This window comes from Puma concolor, chromosome B4, assembly GCF_028749965.1.
Source record: "Puma concolor isolate L17-30 chromosome B4, mPumCon1.1.hap2, whole genome shotgun sequence".
Classification (NCBI taxonomy): Eukaryota; Metazoa; Chordata; class Mammalia; order Carnivora; family Felidae; genus Puma; species Puma concolor.
The window spans coordinates 132,730,008-132,752,559 of NC_141673.1; the positions used below are offsets into that span (position 1 = coordinate 132,730,008).

A 22,552-nucleotide genomic window follows, 5' to 3' on the forward strand; every position below is an offset into this window, starting at 1 on the left:
CCTTGATGTTTTAGCAAATGAGTTTCTTAGTAGATACGTTATTGAGTAGCAACTGTGTATCAAGCCCTGGGGTAGGTACTGCCTAGAATACTAGGGTCAGATAAGACATAGTTTCTGCTTTGAGACACTCACTGTCCATCCAATGACTAGAGGAAGGTCAAGTGAGACAATAGATAGGAGATTATTGATGACTTCTATCAGTCCACCTTGAAAAGGGAACCTGAGGGTTTGTTCCCACTGTCTTGTTTAGTGCCCTGACTTCACTGATCCTTGGACTCCACTGCTAGAACCACTGTGACATTATCTCTCACCATACTCTTGTCTTCATTCCCCTCTCTTCCCAGCTGAAATCCTACTCTAGGTCACTACAGTCACTCGCACATACCTTTCTCCTCCTCGCCTCTCTTGCTTCCTCTGAACTAAACTCCAGGCCACGTTGAGGCCAGCTTTCTGCCTCTGCAGTGCCTGCTCCTGTCTGGCTCAGTGTAACTGGGAAAAGACTCACAACCATGCTGACTGGTTTCACTTTAAAGTCATGATCACAAACTTCAGTCGAACGTTAATGCTGCCTAGAGATCATGCTGTTCCTAGTGAATTTTTGCTCCATTTCAGCCACTGGAACATTCTTTCCTGCTTAGATTTCCAGTACCTCGTCCATGCTCTCAGTTCATGTTCTTACTTCTTACAAGGAAATAGAAGCAATCAGAGGAGAACTTCCACAAACGCCCATAACCATACCTGTTTTCACCTATGCTTATGGGCTCTGATCACTGTTGCTTGTTCAGGGACATCACTCAGTCTCTTCTTCCCTCTCCCACCTGAATTCATTCTCTTTCTGCTTGATGTTTCCCATCAATGTAAAATGTATTATCTCTCTCAGAAAACAACAACAAGACCACCAATCTTCTTTTTCTTTCTTTTTTTTTTATATGAAATTTATTGTCAAATTGGTTTCCATACAACACCCAGTGCTCATCCCAACAGGTGCCCTCCTCAGTACCCATCACCCACTTTCCCCTCCCCCCAACCCTCAGCAACCCTCTGTTTATTCTCAGTATTTAAGAGTCTCTTATGGCTTGCCTCCTTCCCTCTCTGTAACTTTCCCCTCCCTTCCCCTCCCCCATGGTCTTCTGTTTGAGTTTCTCAGGATCCACATATGAGTGAAACCATGGTATCTGTCTTTCTCTGCCTAACTTATTTCACTTAGCATAATACTCTCCATTTCCATCCACGTTGCTACAAATGGCCAGATTTCATTCTTTCTCATTGCCAAGTAGTATTCCGTTGTATATATAAACCACAATTTCTTTATCCATTCATCAGTTGATGGACATTTAGGCTCTTTCCATAATTTGGCTATTGTTGAAAGTGCTGCTATCAACATTGGGGTACAAGTGCTCCTATGCATCAGCACTCCTGTATCCCTTGGGTAAATTCCTAGCAGTGCTATTGCTGGGTTATAGGGTAGGTCTATTTTTAATTTTTTGAGGAACCTCCACACTGTTTTCCAGAGCGGCCGCACCAGTTTGCATTCCCACCAACAGTGCAAGAGGATTCCTGTTTCTCCACATCCTCGCCAGCATCTATAGTCTCCTGATTTGTTCATTATGGCCACTCTGACTGATGTGAGGTGGTATCTGAGTGTGGTTTTGATTTGTGTTTCCCTGATGAGGAGCGACGTTGAGCATCTTTTCATGTGCGTGTTGGCCATCTGGATGTCTTCTTTAGAGAAGTGTCTATTCATGTTTTCTGCCCATTTCTTCACTGGGTTGTTTGTTTTTTGGGTGTGGAGTTTGGTGAGCTCTTTATAGATTTTGGATACTAGCCTTTTATCTGATATGTCATTTGCAAATATCTTTTCCCATTCCATCGGTTACCTTTTAGTTTTGTTGATTGTTTCCTTTGCAGTGCAGAAGCTTTTTATCTTGATGAGGGTTCAATAGTTCATTTTTGCTGTTAATTCCCTTGCCTTTGGAGATGTGTCAAGTAAGAAATTGCTGTGGCTGAGGTCAGAGAGGTTTTTTCCTGCTTTCTCCTCTAGGGTTTTGATGGTTTCCTGTCTCACATTCAGGTCCTTCATCCATTTTGAGTTTATCTTTGTGACTGGGAGTAAGAAAGTGGTCTAGTTTCATCCTTCTGCATGTTGCTGTCCTGTTCTCTCAGCACCATTTGTTAAAGAGACTGACTTTTTTCCACTGGATATTCTTTCCTGCTTTGTCAAAGATTAGTTGGCCATACTTTTGAAGACCACCAATCTTCTTTTGCGCCATTTCCTCCTCAGAACCTCCAGAACTGCCCTGATTCTCTTTTGCTCTTAGAGCAACGCTTCTTGAAAGAGGTGTCTCTACTCTTTCTTCTCCATTTCTTTCCTGCATTTCCTTCTTGCATCCATTCCAATCAGATTTTTCGCTTTCCCCCTTATCCCCACCTCCTTCTGGCCTGTATTAAGTTCCCTAATTCCCTTTATGCTGTGATGCAGCCGTCAGTTCCCAGTCTGACTCTTGGTCTGCCTGCAGTGTGTGTTTGAAGCGGTAGGCTGCTGTCTCCTTCCTACACGTTCTCTCTTCCTGGCCCTCAAACTCTCATGCGTTCCGCGTGTTCTTTCCTCACTGGCTGCTCTTTCTCAGTTTCTCTGCTTGTACCTTCTCATCTCCTTGATCTCTGTACTTTGATGTGCCCCAGAGCGAGGCCTTGAACTTCTCTTTCCTATCCGTATTATTTCCTTGGTCATCTCATCTTGTCTCTGGCTCTAAAGGCCAACTGTGTGTTGATGACTTGGCTCCCCAAATCCCAGGCTTGTGTACCCTGGTACATTCATTTAAATGTCTACACTTAGATGTCTAATGAATGTCCAAACTGGAGCTTCTGTTATTCTCTTTAAATCCATTCTGTCAACAGACTTCCCCTTGTCAGTAAATGGGAACTCAACTCTTCTAGTTGTTCAGTCTAAACTTGTAAGTTATCTTTGACTTTCGTTCATACCCCACATTTCGTCTGTCAGCAATCCTATGAGCTCTGCCTTCAAAATGGATTCAGAATCTGATGACTTATCATCACCACTTTTGCCCCCCTGTCCACTGTTAATGTCTCTTCTGGAGCTTTCTGTCTTCCTGCTTCTGCTGTTGTACCCCTCTCTCCCCACAGTCTTTCTGTTCACCGAAAGAGATAGATTGAGCCTGTCACGTAAGATTGTGACACTCTGATTGGAACATCGTTTTGGCTTTCAGTTGTATCCACAGTAAAAGGATAAGTCCTCAGAGTGACCTTCATTGCCCTTTATGACCTTGTTTCCGTTAAGTCTCTTGTTTCATTTTCAACGTTTATTTATTTTGGGACAGAGAGAGACAGAGCATGAATGGGGGAGGGGCAGAGAGAGAGGGAGACACAGAATCGGAAACAGGCTCCAGGCTCTGAGCCATCAGCCCAGAGCCTGACGCGGGGCTCGAACTCCCGGACCGCGAGATCGTGACCTGGCTGAAGTTGGACGCTTAACCGACTGCGCCACCCAGGCGCCCCACTTGTTTCATTTTCAGTGCCTTCTCTTCTTTACTCACTGTGCTCCTTCGTGGTTCCAGAGCGCGCCTGCCATATTCCTTCTTTGGCTGCTTCCTCTCCTGGGGTGCTTCCCCCCCTTCGTCCCCATAGCTATAGGACCCATTCCATTTCCTTTCCTATTTACTCAAATGTCACCTTCACCTTCAGAATAAGACCTTCCCTGGCATGATACCTAAAATTGCAAACTCCCTCCCCCCACCACATCCTAATTATCCCCCTCCTTCCTTTATTTTTCTCCTTAACACTTAACACTATTTCACATTCTATAAATATGTTACTCACTTCTTTGTGTGTGTGTGTGTGTGTGTGTGTGTGTGTGTGTGTGTGTGTTTGCTCTCCAGGATGTAATTTGGCTGGGGGGGGGGGGGGGGTGGAATCTACTTTGTCCTGTATCCCCAGAACACAGAGCATTGCACATAGTCTAGGCTGAGCAAGTGGTGGCTGAATGGATAATCAAATGAATGTAATGGCTGCTTTATAACACTAAATATGGTGACTTAAACACTTGAATGTTACAGTGGCCTTTATTTAAGAAATTAGGGAGAGAAGAATTGGAAGGTATCGTTTAACAAAAGATACCCATAATTGGCAGAATAAAATCTGGTAACTCGGTATAGACTTCTGCCTTCAGTGTCCCCACCTCTCTTTTTCTTTGTTATAATTTTCTGGTCCAGAAAGTCCACAAGTCTGGGAACTGGTGATATAGATGATTCAAGAAAGGTGGCAGCGAACGAAAGAAGAAATACAAGACAGAAACTAGTAGAAGATGCATGCTTGAGGGAGGTTGTTTTTACATTTTTATTTTTTCAGAGTCTTGCCTATGCAATAAAAGACCTACCCAGTGCAATTATACTTATAATTAATTGGTTATTTACTTTAAAGTGTTTAATAGGAAGTCACTCAGAAAATCTATGCATACCTTAATAATTTAACATAAGACATAATTTTATATTCATCTGCCAATCTTTTATGAAGCGAGAGGCAGGATACTGAGGCTGCTCATTGAGATTCCACTTCTGCCTTTTGTATGAGTTTTCTATACAACGGCAAGTGTATTGTATGACCTGCCCTTTATACTTTTGGTTTCTTTATCGTGGAATGAGAACTTCAGACACATGCAGACGAGCAGTCGGGGACTGTAACCTTTTTAGTTTATCAGAATTTCCCGCAGTTTTTCTGGTTTCAGTTCAGTTCAGGTATTCTTAGTGACTGCCTAGTCCTAATGGCCAAGCCCTGCAGTTTCCAGGAAACTACTAAACAATAGTGCACATATGGCTTCATCGAACAACCTCAGTGGAAACAGTACCATGCTGAATTCTGCACGTGTGTGTTAATCTTTACAAAGCACACACTCAAAGTGTGCACTTCCTGCCCTTTGGGAGACTCGTACACTAATGCATAGTCGTGTAATCATGGTTTTAGTTCCAGCTTTGCCCATGTGTTATTGTACAGAAAGCAGTTCTCTGCTTAAAACAGGGGTAGTAGTAGGCAGTCTCTCTTAAGAGAATTAGTGTTGATATTTGCAGAATGCTTTGGATTCCCCTGAACAGGCATTTAAACAAATAAACAATCACACTTATTATATTTATTTGGCAGAGAACAATCTTAATAATGGATTATATTGTTTCTTCGAGCTTATTGATGTTTTTAATAAGGAGGAAAGGATATGTAAAGCTATGAATTTTCACGAATTCAGCTGTTTCTTTATGTAATGCAACATTTTGAATAGCTTATGGAATATTGGAATCTATTCGTGTCTTTAAAAACTGTATCTTAATTTTATGTGGTGTGAAATCTTACTCAAAATACATGACCAATAGACTTTTCAGTGTCATTATTCTGTCTAAACAGGGCTCTTTCCTCCCTGTACTTCTTGTCCTCTCCTGACCTCTGCTGGTGAGGTCTAGGTGTGTGGGACTCCAGTCCACTATCCTCAGTCACCCATTCCAATACTCAAATAGGAGAGACAGAAAAGCATCTGAAGATTTGAACTTCAGTAGAGTTCCAAGGTTTCTTATTCTAGAAGAGAAGTCCATTTAATATCTGTCCATGATTATATATATGTAGGGCCATTACTGTCAGGATTATTAATCATGTTAATCACCTTAAGACAACTGGGCATCAGATTGCAAACTTCAAATGAAAGGTTTAGTCCTTTTCTGAAAACAGCTCATGGGAAGAAAAGTGCACAACATGGTTGGTTTTCATAGTGAGGTAATAGAGAGCTAGTAGTAGACTTAAAGATCTCGGCGTTATTTTCCTTTGGATAGATGTTGTTTTGAAGTTCTCAGGGGAATATAATTTTCTTATACTAGGGTCTCCTATATGATTTTAGCAGTTACAACGTTGAGCTCACCTAGTACCCGATTTTTAGCTTTTGAAAACCATTCCCCATTAAAAAGAACCACTGTTTCTTAAAAAAGTGGCTGATCTAGGTTTGGGGTAGAAAAAGTATACAGTAAAGTGAACCTGATTATCTTGTGCCAGATAGGGCATGTCTCAAGGATCCATTTGAAGGGGCAGATCTCCAACCACTTAAGAGGCAGTCCTGCCAAATTTGGGACAGTTTGAGCTTCAAAAGAATAATGATGAGAGTGGATTATAACACATAGAATAAAATATTTCTTTGGGGTGCCTGAGTGTCTTAGTCAGTTAAACCTCTGACTCCATATTCGGCTCAGGTCATGACCTCACAGTTCATGAGTTTGAGCCCCATATCAGGTTCTACCCTGACAGTGTAGAGCCTGCTTGGGATTCTCTCTCTCTCTCTCTCTCTCTCTCTCTCTCTCTGTGCCTCCCCCACACTCTTGTTCTCTCTCTCAAATATATAAACATTTGAAAAAAAAAAAAAGTTCTTTATACCATAGTGTTATTTCAAAGGGAAGAGGGGATAGAAGAGAAAGATTTTTAAATAGAAAAGTGTCAATAATATAGAAGGAGTCCTAGAAAAAAAACCCACCACATCATTGTAGAACCACAAGAATCAGAATCTGTTCAGACAGGGATTATTTGAGGGTAATAAGATCACTGGATAGAATTGTGAAGGAACAGGATGTCCACACTCCCTCAAAGCCTACCACACAGACTATAGTTGACCATTGACCATACAGTGGGGGCAGGGGTGCTGACCCCTCGTGCAGTCGAAAATCCACATAGAACTTTTGAGTTCCCCTAATCTTAATTACTAATAGCCTGCTATTGACTAAAAGCCTTACAGATAACGTGAACAGTCAATTAACATATTTTGAATGCTATATATATTAGATACTGTATTCTTACAATGAAGTAAGCTGGAGAAAAGAAAATGATGTTAAGAAAATTGTAAGAAAGAGAAAATACATTTAGAGTACTATGCTGTATCAGAAAAAAATCCACATATAAGTGGACTCGCACAGTTCAAACCCATATATCATTTAAGGGTGAGCTGTATAAATACATGGTGCAGTGTTCTAACTTTTTGCGTGCTCAAAATATTTCAGAACAAAAGTTGGGAGAAGTCCGATGTCTGTGTATGAAGTCAACAGAGCTTCTGGTAGCAATTTTGTGTAGACTTCTAATATCAGTAGTTCTGCCTTTTGGCGATACTTTGAAAGGTGTTGCCAACATGATGGAATGATAACCATTCTTACCATTATGTAAGAGATACTATTATAATTTATTTCTGGTTATTTCTGTATTACAATGATTGGATTACTTCCAAAAGTATTTATGATCTTGGTTCATCCATTCATATGTTTTCTCTTTCATACCCCTCTACCTCTGGTAGAATGCTATTAATTGTTTCACAGTGCTGTTCACTCATTTTTCTGTATATAAATTGTGTTTAACTTAAAAATATTTAACTCTTTAAATATAACAACCCCTCTTTTAGGTGTTGAAATTAGAACAGGAATATATGATACGGTTCCTATTGTCAAGGAGTTTCTATGGTAATAATAATAATAATGATATGATTTGGCCATTTAGGGCAACTAAAACACAGCTGTTTGGTATTATAATAATCCTAATAATTCTTACTTTGTAGACAAGACAACTAAGATACAGAGAGATTAAGAAACTTGCCCCAAATGAAACCGGTAGGAAGGGGCAAAATTCAAATTTAAACCCAGGCCAGCCGGGTCCTCAGTCCATGCCATAAAATGCTGAGGAAACAGTTAATTTTGCTTGGACCATGAAGGCATTTGAGAAAGGTTCCAGACCTTTGACATTTAACTGAACGGATATATTTTACCAGATGATGTTGGGGAAGAGCATCATAGGCAGACAAATAGCAAACTTTGCTTAAAGAGTCATGAAAATCTCTTACGTGCTGGGAATGACGAATAGTCCAGAGTGGCCAGATCATACAAGTAGCAGGGAGTGAAACTGGAAGGTGAACGGGGCCATGTGGTGAAGAGCCATCCATGTAGAAGTTTGAACTTTATTTGTAGATAGTGGGTAGCCATTGAGGGGTTTTTAACTGTGATGCATTTAAAAAGATGTGGTAGCGGTGGAGGTGGAGTTGAAGACCACCCCAGCTACCAGTGAGGAGTTAGTGCCTTCATCTAGGAGTTAGGATTGCTGAACCAGGACAGGAGACATGATGGAAGCAAGAGACATGGATGGACCGGCAGAACGTGGATTGGGGAGTGGGAAGGAAGGGAACGGTTTTAGTTTGATAGGCTTAGTAGGTAGTGATGCTGTGGATTCATGTTGGAGAAGAGAAGGGGAATAGCATGGTCAGGGACTAGTTTGGATATGTTGAGATTGAGTATCTGCTGAGCTTCTAGGTCGAGATTCTCACTTGATGTTACATTCTGTCTAGTTTGTCTTGGTGTTACTGAGTCCACGACAAGATGGTGTTCGCTAGCCTGTTTTTCTGGAGCATTCAGGTTCCCATCTGTCACCTGTGGTTTCAGTTATTTCTTATTTCAGAATAAGTTCTGGAATAGTTAGTTGTAGCATGTTGGGCGATAGAGTATATTTTATCCACGAGTTGTAGATTCATGAGTGGGGGGAAGACATTCACTGCGTTCAGCTCAGGTGTAGCTGAATTGATGGCATCACGGAGTTAACATTTAAACGAGATGGAACTACTAATACATAATTTTTAAATCCTGCAGCATGGGAGCTTTTCCCAAGGTGTGTCTTTTTTTCCCCCCTGTAGGGGAAAGAAAAGCATACTTAATGGTTTTTAAAATTGTGTTTGTGTGTTTTGTCCTTCCGTGTTAGTGTGTAGCATTTAAAATTACATATATGATAAATATGAGAATACAAGGTATGCCTTAAAAAAAGAATAACTACTTCTTAAAGTGATTCATTGATAATTCATAGTCATAAAAATGAAACATAGCAAGAGACCTGCTAGGTCTCAGCAGGGTTGTTCCTGGCAAAGTGTATGTTATTATACTCTAGGGTTGGCTTGAATTATTTGGCGTTTTCCTGTTGGCGGAGAAAGGGGTTGTGTTTGAAGAAGTCAGGGGAGGAAGTGCCGAAGAACAAAAAAATACTAAACTTTGATCAATCTTAATTTTTCACAGCTTGGCCTTCTCTAAAGTCACATTTAGCAGAAACATTAATTAGATTTCAGTGCCCCACTGAGCTTAAAAATTAAACATATTTCTGGAACCATCTGTAACATTTTATCACTAATAATATAATGAAGAATATGCTCAGTCTTTTGAAAAATGGGAATTATAACAGTACGTTTTGCTCACGAGTGATCATCTTTTATTATGAACAACCTATCACAATTTCTAGTAAGAGTTAAGTAATTAAAGGGTTTTAAAAATATGCCTAAAAATAAAATTCTCTAAAAATATTTGCGTTTTTAGAAATTGAGAATCATTTCCCAAAATCAGGATTTTCTTTGGGATTTTATGCTTCTTTTAAATCTAAAAATATTGATGGTGGGCATATGCCATCTGCCTGTGAGACTGCACTGAAGACCGTCAGTAAGAGCCATTGCTTTCATCTAAACTATAATTACCTGAACCGAGGACACGTGGGAAGCAAGAGACATAGATGTGGTGGCTAAGCGTGTAGGTCCTGAAGCCAAGCTGCCCGGCTTTGGACCTCTCTTCAAACTTGACTTTACCAGATGGGGGAATTTGAAAGTCCTTTAACCCCCTGTACCTCTGTTTCCTTATTTGTAAAACAGGGACGATTATACTTAACCTCACAGGGTTGTCATAAGCTTACCGTTTGGAGCATAAAGTATGTCTTCGGAACCGTTTTCTTTCCCGTATGGGCTTTCCTTTCCTTTGCTTTTGCTTCATCCACCTATGACACTGACAGAGGCCTCCAGAAAAGAAAACGTGGGGATTGAGGAGAATTGACAAAATGGCGGAATCTCAGCTCACTCACCAGAAAGGATTACTTTGGATTCCTTTCGTGAGAATGAAATAGTTTGGGACCTACTCTGTGTCCGGCACTGTTCTGGGGACTGGGGAGACTGCAAACACGTCTGCCTTCATGGGGTGCGGAGTCGTTAGGGGAGAATGTGCGTTAGGTGCGCAGCAGCAGTGGGCTCCCTGACTCTGAAGCCCGGCAGGAGACGGTCTGACCCGGTTACACAAAGAGGTCCCCACAGACTTATTGGCTGAGGAGGGTATTTTCCTCTGTCTGAAAGGATGGGGTACAAAAGCGCCTTCCACAATTGTGTCGGGCTTCTGAAGAAGAGGGACGGATGAGCTGTACATGCCTAGTTCTTTGTCTAAATTTACTAATCAGGTAAGTCACTTTACCACCTTAGGAGCTGATAAGAGGTTGGACAACAGGCCCAAATAATTAGGAAGAAACGTCCCTTCTCCTGGAGACCAAAGAAGGAAGGAAGAAGCATTTTCTGTACCACCCTCCCCATCCCCCAGCTTTGCTCCAAATCCCAATTTGGTGTGACATCTAAGACCCCTGCCTACGTTTTCAGCCTCATCCCCTGATGCTTCTTTCTTTAGCTCTTTAGAACTACTGTCAGGCACCAGGGGCCGAATTACCTCAGAGCTACATCTATCCATGCTTCTTAGAATATTCATTCCCACGTTGTGCTTGATAAAAATCCTAATAATGTTTCAGTGCTTCATTTAGGGCTTATCTTCTTTAACATCCCTAGGTGGATTTGACTGCCCCTTCCATTGTGACCTTGCTGTCACCTTTTCTGACCTTATGTTGTCACACAAGTCACGGCACTCGCCCATGTCCATGACAGTTGCCCCGAGCAGACGCTGATCTTCAGGGGAGCAACTTTACTTACTTTTGGACAAATTTTTCACTAGCATATTGCTAGTTATATGTTAATCTCTCCACACATAAATACCCGGTTCTCCTTTAAAGAATCATCTTGGTCATTAGTTAGAATTAGTTAGTTAGAAACATTAGTTAACATTAGAAACATTAGAAACATTAGAAAACATTAGTTAGAATTCAGTAAAATGTAACAGAGGAGAATTGAATTTTGAAGGTCTTTTTGTTGTAGTTGTTGTTGTGGCTGCATAAAACATATTGCAAAGTAACTAAAAATGTCCTTTTGGTTTAGTTTTGTAGAATACATAGTATTTTCAGCAATTAATTTAAAAGCATTGGAAAATTTAAACGATTCCTTTCTCTTTACCTGTCTTTAGCTATGGAATACTATTGCTACAACTATAATCAATTATCTAACTTCTTAGAATTAGAAAGTATATTTGCTATCTAAGAGTTTAACTTTTTTAGTAGTTTTTGTCGTTGTTAAGCAGCATTTTTTTTTTATTTTGTAATGTTTTTGGTAATTTGTAATTACAGAAGCCTTAAACAGTAACATTGAATTTCAATTTTGTTTTAGCAAAAACAACTGGAAATTGAAAGAACGACTAAGTGGTTGAAAATGCTAAAAGGATGGGAAAAATATAAGAACACTGAAAAGGTAATTAAAATAATGTGATTTCTATCTGATACTGTACAAATTGAATGTGGATTTTCCTAATAAAAGCTTTTCTTAAATGATAGGAGTATTCATCTTCTTGTTAAAAATTTCACTATAACTTAATTTAGTAAATTAGGAGTATTTATGTTGTAACAGAATGTCTAGTTAAGAGAATGTACTGGACAGTGTAGAGGTAGGATGGTTTCAGGAGTGATTTGCTTCAGACTCTCCATTGTGTTCCCTATGACTTAGTTTCTTTCCCTCTCTCTTCTCTGACTTCTGCACTGTCATCTTTATCTTGAGGTTGGCTCCCCTGTGTGATCAAAACCATTGCAGTAGTTCCAGGCTTCATATCCACATGTCACACTGGTCAGGAAGAGGGCTGGCCTCTCAAAGCTTTCCCTGAAGCAGGAGCAATCTCCTTTTCAAAAGCTTCTAGCAAATCTCCCCTTAAATCTTTTTGCCCTGTACGGTTGGTGCTAAGTTTTAAACCAATTAAAACAACACACACATCTATTTAGTATCACCCCCAGTCTCCTCACAAAAGTCTTTATACATTGGGAAGCTGTGAAATTCATGGTGGTAGAGAAAAGGGCTTTCTGGTTTTTTAATGAGAAAAGGGCTCTCTGGTTAAATAAAGTTGGGAATATCAGAACGAGCCAAAGTTAAGCAAAGTTAAGTCCTTTATTACAGGACTCCTCAGAGTCTTTATTATAACTTGTGGTAGGGGGACCACACCTTGAGGGACCTTAAATTGAGTGAAACTTATTAGATGGTGGAAATCTTTTTGTCATAGGGCATCTCACAGGACTAATGTCCCTTTTCTTTTTGAGCATCCTAAATACCCTTATTTAAAGTCTCTTAGACTCTTCTATTATTTTATTTTCATCAGGTGTAAGTTCATTTTGGGATTGTCGATTTTATTAACTGTTGCTTTAGTATTAGGTTGGAACTCAAAGATGTTTTCTGAGAGGAATCAGTTTAGAGTAGAATGTGAGGTATAACATCTGTGCCCTTGTTCCTTATCATGCTGTCGCCCATACTGGCCCAAAGTTGGCACCTACTTTACCTCATGTCCTTGTGGAAAGATTGCTCAAGTGGTGATGACAGGGTAAATGTTGACGCACGGCACCTACCTTTCATCTCCCATTCAGTCCAGCAAAGTATTTGTAGAATTATACGGCTTAATGTTCTTTTTTAGTATACATAGATCTATGAAAGTATGTAAGCCTGTGTAAAAATAAGCAATTCTACTAGGCTATTATTCTGACAGCAACTCTGGCTAATGTAGTTCCCAGGAAGAGAGATTTTAACAGAACTGTTTTCTTTGATGTGTAATTTTAAAGCCCTTTCCCACAGCTATAATGCTGGAATTATTTGATGATATATATGGTCCAATTTGATGTGAAACAAAATGTACCTTCTAAAAGAATTGCTGCTTTCAGTTCATACCTAGTTTTAAATTGTACTGAGGCAAAAAAAAAAAAAAAAAAAAAAAGCACGTATTTTTCTTCTCTTCCAAGAGGAGGTATACGTTTTCTCTCCACAGATTCCTTACTTATGTAATGGTAACACGAAGAAATTTCTAAAAATATCTTGAAGTAAAAATACAGCTGTGATAGAGAATATTGGATGGAGTTGTTAAGAATCCAAGCTTTAATGGAAGACTTTCCATTCAGGTTGTTTGTGTTGCTTGTGTGTTCTCACCGTGAACACTGTCTCTCCGTTTTCACTGCGCCAGTGTTAAGTAGTGTTGGGTTTTAAAAATATAGTCTACTAAATGCAGTTATCTCTGGTTTTTTTTTTTTTTTTTAAGTTTATTTATTTTGAGAGAGAGCAAGTGAGCATGAGCAGGGGAGGGACAGAGTGAGAGAGAGAGAGAATCCCAAGCTGAGCAGGGAGTCTGACGTGGGGCTCAATCCCACAACCGCAAGATCAGACGTGAGCCCGTATCAAGAGTCGGACGCCGACTGAGCTACCCAGGTGCCCCAAAGTTATCTCTGTTAAGTGGAGACATCACGATGTAATCAGTTGTGATGTAATTGTGTCTAAGTTGTGTCACAGCTGAGTACCTACGAAAGATACACTTGTTATTTTTTTAAAGTCAAATAGCTGAATGGACCTTACATTAGCATTTTATTTTACAATGGGAAAATGGAGGCACAAAGTTTATAAATCAGTTCCTCAAGGTCACACAGCTTGTTAGTCGCAAGCAGGAGATCCCACGTCCAGACTCAACGGTTCATTCGTTGTATCATCTTCTATGTTGGCTTTCCCTATTGGTGTTTGTCAGCAAAAGGTCAGAGGAAGTAGAACACAGTTATAAGATGCAGTAGGGCCTTGTGTATGGTTTAAAGCTGTTTTAGATCCAGGGGCTCCTGGGTGACTCAGTCGTGTAAGCGCTTGACTCTTGATTTCAGCTCAGCTCGTGATACCACGGATCGCGCTGCACTGACAGCATAGAGCCTGCTTCGGATTCTCTCTCTCCCTCTATCTACCCCTCCCTCTGTCCCTCTCAGAATCAATGAATAAACTTAAAAGAAAAACAAATAACTTTTTTAGATCCGGACTTGAGGGACTCCTGCCTCTCTGGAGGCAGAGATGAAGGAGCTAATGGAGCAGGGAAGCTGAAAGAAAATAGAGAGGCAGTAAAGAGACAAGCAGAGTGAGCTTCGGTTTCATGGTATACACTTGTGGTTTTGCACGTCCCCCAAACTGAGCCATATTTGGTGGGCTGAAAAGTTGACTCACTGGCCGCCATGATGATGTGGATTGGCACATTCATCATTATTTTCAAACCACTAAGGTTAGAAAGAAGTATTGAACATGTTAAGTCAGTTGATGGGTTGTTTTTCAGTTGATGGATTTTTAAAAGGATTTGTGTGACTGAAATAGCCTACTTGATTGTGTTGGCAAGGAAACAAAGATACTGGAAGCAAAAGTAGATTTCAGGGAACCTTACTTTATTTTTTCTTTAAGGTTTGATGTATCATATCCATTAAATAAATTTCTAACAGAATTTTAAAGGTAGTACTTTTCAAATTGGAATATTAAAATGTTGTTTAAATCCAACATATAGACATTCTAAATAGTGGTTGTTAAAAGTGTGGTTTCTGAAGTCGGACTAACTGAATTTCAGTTCTTTAGTTGATTAGTTTATTAGTTTTAGGACTTAGAGTTAGTTACTTTACTTTTCTGCACCTTAATTTTCTCATCCATGAAACGGGGATGATAATAGTATCTCCCTCTTTAAGAACGTGATAATATTGCAAGAAATAAATTGATATAGAAACACATATGCTGCCTCCTAATAAATAATCTGAAAATGGTAGCGTAACTTTTATTATTAAAGTTGTTATTGTTATTTGATTGATTATATTCCTCCCCGTCATCTCCACCCACATTTCCCCTTCCTGGCACATCTCTGTGTGTCCTTCAGTATTGATCTTCCCTAACTCTGTCATGTACAGTTCATGCCTCCCTTCCTCCATTACGGTATCTCTGATACAGTCTCAAGACGAGAGCCACTGTTGCGGGACTGATAAGAAGTGACCACCACAGCAGATTCACTGCCCTCACCTCAACTTTTTCTGGTTTTCCCTTTGACATGAGGACTAACCACCCCTGCATGCCTACCATTCTCCTTTTCCCACCCTGGCCCCCTCTGAGTCTGTGTCTGTCACAACATCTCCCATCAGGGTGTGACAGCTCTGTAGCAAGTACTAGATGTGACTTTATTTGATAATAAAGGAGTGCCAGCTGATGCTATAATTATCTGTTTACATAATTATTTTCACTGTTACACACTGAGTTCCGAGGAACTTTTTCATGTTCATAGCCATAGTACCTAGTGAGTGTTGGCCACAAAGCAGGCAGTCACTACAAAGTTTCTTTTTAGAATGAATGATACTCATTTATGAATTGGAACACACAGCTATCACCTTGTGCTGAAGTCTACTACTTAATTGAAAGCTGTGATCTCTTACGAGGCAGTGTGATTTGGCGGAAGTGGCCTGAAGTAGGAGTAAGAAGATGAAGTTCTTTGACCTCAGCACCCATTTCTCTGGGCCCTGGTCTCCCAGCATTTAAAGGGGAGATGCACTTGCTCTGCCTCCTTTACAGACTGTTAGAGCCAGTACGAGATACTACTTTGCCAGTTAAAAGATTCTCAACAAATGTAAACTGGGCTACCGTTCTGGAGAAGAAGCAAATTTTATTAGTAACTGTTGTACTTGATACAATCCCTACTTTGTTTTACAAAATTTCCAAAATTTCTATGATAGTTGAAAATTTGTGATGAAAAAAATATGTTGCCATAATGTCAGTCTGTGATGTAACACTGCAAGTGTTTGAAAAACAATAAGCACAGTTTATTTATTTTAGGGTCTCATAATGTAATTTTTCCTGATATATGTGACTTTGTTTACATGCTTTATTTCATTACCTCCTAAAGCTTGAATTCCAGATGCATCCCTTTTTATATTTCTTTTGAGCTTTTTAATTGAAGTGTAGTTGACCTACAATGTTAGGTTAGTTTCAGGTGTATGACATGGTGAGGTGAGAACTCTGTATGTTAGGCTTACCTTTTAAGTACAGTTTCACTATCATCATTTTAATGCTTTCTGCTCTTGGATTTCTTTAATATTTTCTGATCCATGTATCTTAGTAAATTCACTTGAGCGGAACGGTGGCTACTAGCTACATGCATTGTGGTCTTGGAAGGATGGTCTTTGTTTTTTATAAAATGTAAAATCATTATCTTTTGCTAAAAGATGGTGATATCTTGTGTGTGTCTTAGGCATATTATTTATCTTCTTTGTGATTCACTATCACCACCTAGAAAATTGGGATAATAACAGTTGTTGATGTGATTAAATGGGAGACACATCTATAAATAACTTAAAATAGTTTCCTGGACATAGTAAATGCTCAGTAAAAGTTGTGCCTCATTTTTCATTTTAATTCTGGAGTAGCATTGGGATCATTAATTTTTTCTTCCTAACCTGAAGTTTCTCTCTTATTTCTTCTTCATATAATCATCCCTTGATTTTTTTTTTTTTTTTAGCACATCAAATCATGACCAAATGGGGTTTATCTGAGGAATACAAAGTTAGTTTAGCATCTGAACATCAGTTCAAGTAATTCAACATATATTAAAAAACTAAAAAAAAAAAGAAAAAACACTTCATCTGAATAGGTGTAGAAAAGGCATTTAACAAATCAAACATCCATTCCTGATAAAAACTCTCAGTTAAGTCAGAATGCAAGGAAACTTCTCTGACACGATCAAGGGTGTCTACAAAACTGTCACTGGCATCGGACTGTCATGGTGAAAGAGTAAATTTTTTTTCCCCAAGATCAGTAACAAGACATGATATTTACTCTCATCCCTTGCTGTTTAGCATTATACTGGAGAATCTGATCAGTACAGTAAGAGAGAAAAGCCATCTGTCTTGAAAGGAAGAAATAAAGCTGTCTTTTTTGTTTTAATTTTAGATTTACTGTAAGATGAAAAATGGACATTTATATATAGTTGTTGAATACAGAATTGAATGAAAACAGTAAAATAATGTCTAAAGTCTTTTCAGGTCATATAGTTTGAGAAATACATGTCGGAACTCTTATTTTTTTATTCATTGAAAACATCAGCCTAATGGAGATTCGAGTCCACCGAAGTTACTGTTTACCTGCCATCATCTTCCACTTGACTATTGAAATTTTCCTTTTCACATTTGCAGTAATTTCCACACCTTCTGATATTCATACCTGATGCTTACAGTACAGCATCTTTACAAATGTAGCAGATAATTTGAAAATACTTTTAGTGGGTGGTACTCCTTTAAAAAGTGTAATAATACGTATTACAGCTTTGGAATGAATGTAGATGGCACACTTTCTTTAGGAAAGTAAATCTGAAATTCACTGTTTTTTTAAACCACACCCATTTTACAATTAATGGTGGTTAGTGTTCAGTACCTGGGAAAGCTCCAAGTAGCAGAGTCTAGTTTTCACAAAATCTTTCCCTATATATATTCTTGCAGTTAGAGTGACTGTGTGAGTTAACACATGGATGATTCTAGTCACTATCTGCTGAAATTTCACATTTGAGGCGTAGTGTGTTCATACCAGGAGAACAAAGCTGAAATTACATACGGAATTTGCCTAATGAATCAACTTCATAACATTCTCTGTTTCACAATGAAAGTTCTACAGTGTTACTCATTTTAAACCATGCAGTCGGTTTCATAAAGCTACATCATGACTTTGTTACTAAAGCATTAGTTTCCCAAAACTAGGTAGTATGTAGTAGGAGTTGAAACTCTGCTTATTAGTTCATAACTTGTCAGCATTTCAATTACAACTTACATCTTATTTTCTTAGCCATACTATTAACATAGATTATTTTGGTCGTAAAGGTAATTATGTACCTATTCTTACCTTACTCCTTAAGATTTCTGCCACAATTTGTTTAATCATTTCCTTGTTTGGACCTTTACTTTAAAGTTTCAGGTTTTATTATGCACAACTTTGTAATGACCACAATAGATTTGTATGTTATTTTGAATAATTAGCCTTGAGGAAAAAAAAGAGACAATCTCAAGAAGATGGAGAAGTGTATACAGTCTTAAGATTCGTAGAGTGATAGAAGTGTACAAGGACCCAAAGAGTCGATGAAGCTGATGATTTATTCTTCATTTCGTTCAAAGGTGATGGCAAGGTATTCCTGAAGAACTACCAAAATTGAAAAGAGGAGAGGGAAAAGGGAGAGACAGGGAGGGGGGGTGGTGGGTTGGAGGGGAGAGACAGGGAGGCCAGGAGTCAGGGAGAGAACTGAAGATTGAGGGTGGAGTTAGCCGAGGATAACAGGATATGTTGTGTTGACACATTCTGGAGAGCCCCAGAGAGGGGTTGCTGCAGGAAAAGACATTAGGGGTTCCAGTATTTACACGCCATGAAAACACTTCTGGGACAAGGCGACCTTTTTGTTATTTGGAGCCTTTTAGACGAACGGGGGAAAAGGAAGAAAGTACATAACTAGTTAATTATATCAACAGGGAATGTGTAAATCATGTTCACACCTTAAAAAAGAGCACTGATTATGCTTTCATTTTGTATGAGGGGTGCCTTTGTAATGGTATGAAAATACTGAAATGTACTAGTCATATTACCACCTTCTTACTTGTGACTTCTTTCTGTGTATGTCTCCATCACTATCAAAAGAGGAGAGATGATAGGATCCAAGTGTGCCATGTCAAAATGTATCATTTGTCATGGATACTTTGAAAACAAAGGACTGACAGATATTAATTAGTTTGATTTGAGGGATCAGTCTAAGATTTGGTCATTTGTAACCTTCAATTTATGTTTCTTTTAATAAGTTTCATAGGAGAATTTACAAAGGAATCCCACTCCAGCTCAGAGGTGAAGTCTGGGCTCTACTTCTGGAGATCCCTAAAATGAAAGAAGAAACAAGAGACCTTTATAGTGTGAGTATGTACAGCAAACTTGTTTTGAAATTGAAAAGTAAAACCCATTTCCTTTCGCTTTCAAGGTGATGTAAGATATTCATGTCATTTGAAGTTATATTAAAATTACAGTACATTGAGTTTTCTAAGAAAATGTTATTTTCTGTATCAGTCGGTCAGTATCAAGTGCTTTTCGTGTACTTGAAATGATCAGTGTTGGGGCATATTCGTGAGGAAAATGGACTAACCCCTCATCGTAGCTGCCCTTTGGCAGTGTGGTGTCACTAAAGAGATCTAGGGTTCCCCCTCATGGACATTGTGGGAAGACGGCTGCGGAACTACCGTTATTCAACAGCTGCCTGTGTGTGCTCGACTGTTTGCTTCTGGGCATGAGAAAAAAGTTTGCCTCCAAGATTAGTAGGTATTTCCCAGTTTTGTTATTTATTAATAAAAAGTCCAACTTTTGACTCCGTGATGAGTAACACTTTCCTTAAACTAGCTAATGTGTTAAATTTGTCTAGTCATTCCTTCAGTACCCTTTCTAAACCTACCTTTTATATCAGTGTTTGAAAGGAATAGGAAACATATCTAAAAATCATTCTGAAATATATTCCTCAGAAAATGTAAATAAATGGAATAAATTAAAGTAGAATACAATGGCTAACAAAAATTATTTATAATTTAAACCCAGTACCAATCATAAAGGGAGCTTTGGAATACTCTTGATACTTTCTTTTCTTTTTCATATAATGTGTGTGTGTGTGTGTGTGTGTGTGTGTGTGTGTGTGTGTGTGTGTGTGTGTGTAAAATTTTACCAAGATGAAAGATAAAAAAAAATGGTTAATTTTAAAGAGTTACTTATTTTGTGTGTCTGAAACATTTTTTAAATTTGCTATTTGGGCCCTACCCGGACTATGGGTTTATGTCTTAGGATTTTAGAGTTTCAAATTATTTTAGCCTGTTGATAAGATAATTTGCTTTTAGTACCATAGTTTTAGAGCCAGTATTGAAAGTGATGTCTGAGAAAACTTACAGAATGTAACCCCAGCCCCTAGAACAGTGTGCCTGGCTACGTAGTAGTGCTCATTAAATTTTGGTTGAGTTAATGAGAGAACACAGTTCCTCTTCCTTCGCCTGCTCCATTCGTTTCCTTGGGCTGCCACAGAGTGCCACAAACTGAGTGGCTCAGCACAGCGGCAGTGTCTTCTGTCTCACTTCTGGAGGAGAGAGGTCTGACGTCAGGGTGTTGGTGGGCCCAGGGTTTCTCTTCAGGCTCGGGGACACTCCTTCCTGCCCCCTCCTCGCTGCGGGGATTGCCGGTGCCCCCCCGGGCACGCGTGGGCCCGCAGCCACATCCCTCGTCTCCGCCTCGTCTTCACGTGGCCTTCTCCCTGTGCGAATCTGTGTGTCCCACCTGATAAGGACGCCAGGTACTGGAATTGGGGTCCATCCCAATCCAGGATGGTCTCATCTTAACTTGGTGACATTTGCAAAGACCCTAATCCCCAAATCAGGTCACATTTCCAGGTTCTGGATAGATGTGAATTTGGGGAGGGGGCCCTGTTCGACCCAGCACAGGTACTGGTAGCAGCACTGTGCTTTCAGTTCCTTTTAGACCTTTTCTCTGTGGCATAAAATGATCCGGGCACTGGTTCACACGAGAGATCCATTCAGTACGTGCCAGTTGTACGATAGCAACCACAAAGGAAATGACTGGCCCGTCAGTACTTCCATCCTTTTCCAACACTGCCATCAGTTCCTCTTTTGACTCTCTGAGTTTTCCCGGCATCATTATTTGATCTTCTTCCTTTCCCATTCCTTCCTACTCTCCCTTCTCCAAAGATGGTATGAACTGCCCTCTTCAGGTTGGAACTTCACTAGGAGTCGAACTGCTGAGATTTTTCTCAGGTGGGTGAGATGGTCCCTGGCTCCTGAGCTGGCGCTCTTGTCTACCACTTCCTCCTATTCTTTTAGTTGCACCTCAGTGTCATCCGCCTCTCTTGTGTCCCTGATTGGTCTCACGGCCGGCGGTTCAGTCCGTCGCGGTTAACTGCCTCACCTACGGCCTTCTCAGCCTCACCTACAGGCGCCATAATCTTGTTGGCCCAACACACAGGGATATCCCGAGTTTGCACGTAAATGCTTTCCGCCGTTCTTCCACCTTCAGGTTTATAGGGTCATTAGATCCGATTTCTTTGAAATGAAATGTGTGTTTTGTATTATTGTTGACCCTCCTGGGTCTCAGCCACCCAGTTCCAGAGATAACCAAGAAGCTGCTTTCCCTCCTTGCACTGAGGTAAGAAGTATGCTTGATTTCCTGTATTCTGTTGTGTGTAAACAGGCAATGACATCATCTTTCTGACCCGTTACTTTTTTTTACTACTTAACTGGGATTTTTGCTTCTGTCTTGAGGCCTTTTTATGTTGGATTTCCTTGTCCTATAGAGAAAGTAATACTATAGACATATTTGCGTGTTTTTCTGCCTTTGAACTATTTTATCACGTCCTATCAAACATTTCTTTCTGTCTTTAGACTTCTCAGTTTTTGCCAGGAGGCCTGTAGAATGATAATTGAAACCTCTTTACTTGCCCATTACCTTAAAAAAAATTAAAGAACAAATATGAACAGATTATCATTTTTGAACTAAATTTTGGTATCAACTTTTATCAGTGATAGTATACAATAACATTTTAGTGGTCATGTGATTCTAATACAGTACTGTAAATATCTTCCTCTGTATTTAGGACTTTGAAGTAGACCATGGTTACTCATCATGATTTTAAAAGCTACAGAAACTGCCATTCTCCGAGCTCCTGCCTCAGAACCCAAGAGTACACATAGTCATGAAACACTTAACACATACACTCATATTCCGGATAGCCTACTTCTTTCTACTTTTAGCTGAAGTCGAGAATTAGCAGTTGTGTTTTTATATGTGTTCGTTGGAGTTAAGACAGATATAGATAGATATAGATATATACACCAGTACATGGTAAATGAGTCAGTTATAATAGCGTATGTAGATGCTTAATTATACTTAAGCATGGTTAAGTATAGATTAGTATAAATTTTAATCTCTTAGCTAGTTAAACTTGGGAGATTAAATATATTCACTTAGCTCCCTTCCTCCCTGAAATGCCACTAAATTGACAGCAGTTTTTGAAAAAGCAGGCCCGCAAGGAATATGAAAATGGAAGAGAGAATGCTGCCAATTTTTGGAAACCAGAATTCAGACAAACATTTAATAAACTTAGCAGACCCGGGAAAATGAAATCCTAGGCTGGCTGTGGGAGATGGGAGACGCAACCTGATTTATATCTCAGAGTCTCCAGAAGGCTTGGTAGTTGCCAACTCCAGGTACCTCTGGAAGTAGAAGGGAAGCCGAAAACAGTGGAAGCGGTTCAGAGTCCGGTGGCAGAAGCAGTGAGACCCCCGAGGTCCCTCTGCAGCCCTGGCTCGAGGCTGAGGTCGACCGTTTGGAGAGAGTGAACCAGAGGCCTCTGGACTGGAGAGGACACACACGTTGCGGAGGGTGGGGCCGCTGTGACCAGGGCACGGAAGAGTACATGTCCTGCACTGGGGGCGTCCCAGCCTCTCCCCCTGTACTCCCTGAACGTTGGCAGCCACGTGCTTGGCTTCCCGGCAGGAGCCCAGA

The 22,552-nt window shown here is 39.8% G+C and overlaps 1 protein-coding gene across 13 annotated transcripts in view; it reads left to right on the plus strand.

The window, feature by feature from the left end:
- USP6NL (USP6 N-terminal like) overlaps positions 1–22,552 on the plus strand; it is a 245,065-nt gene that overhangs the window by 168,687 nt on the left and 53,826 nt on the right. For 11 of the 13 annotated variants that reach the window (XR_015254038.1, XM_086714968.1, XM_086714971.1 and 8 more), the window contains 2 exons: positions 11,351–11,431; positions 18,811–18,918. Coding sequence is in view for 12 of the 13 variants with exons in the window: in XM_086714968.1 (XP_086571094.1) it covers positions 11,351–11,431; positions 18,811–18,918 (189 nt within the window). In the remaining variant the exon portion in view is untranslated. Of the gene's footprint in view, positions 1–10,246; positions 10,267–11,350; positions 11,432–18,013; positions 18,150–18,810; positions 18,919–22,552 lie in introns of those variants that run through there. The other 2 variants (XM_086714974.1, XM_086714976.1) reach the window with 2 other exon arrangements.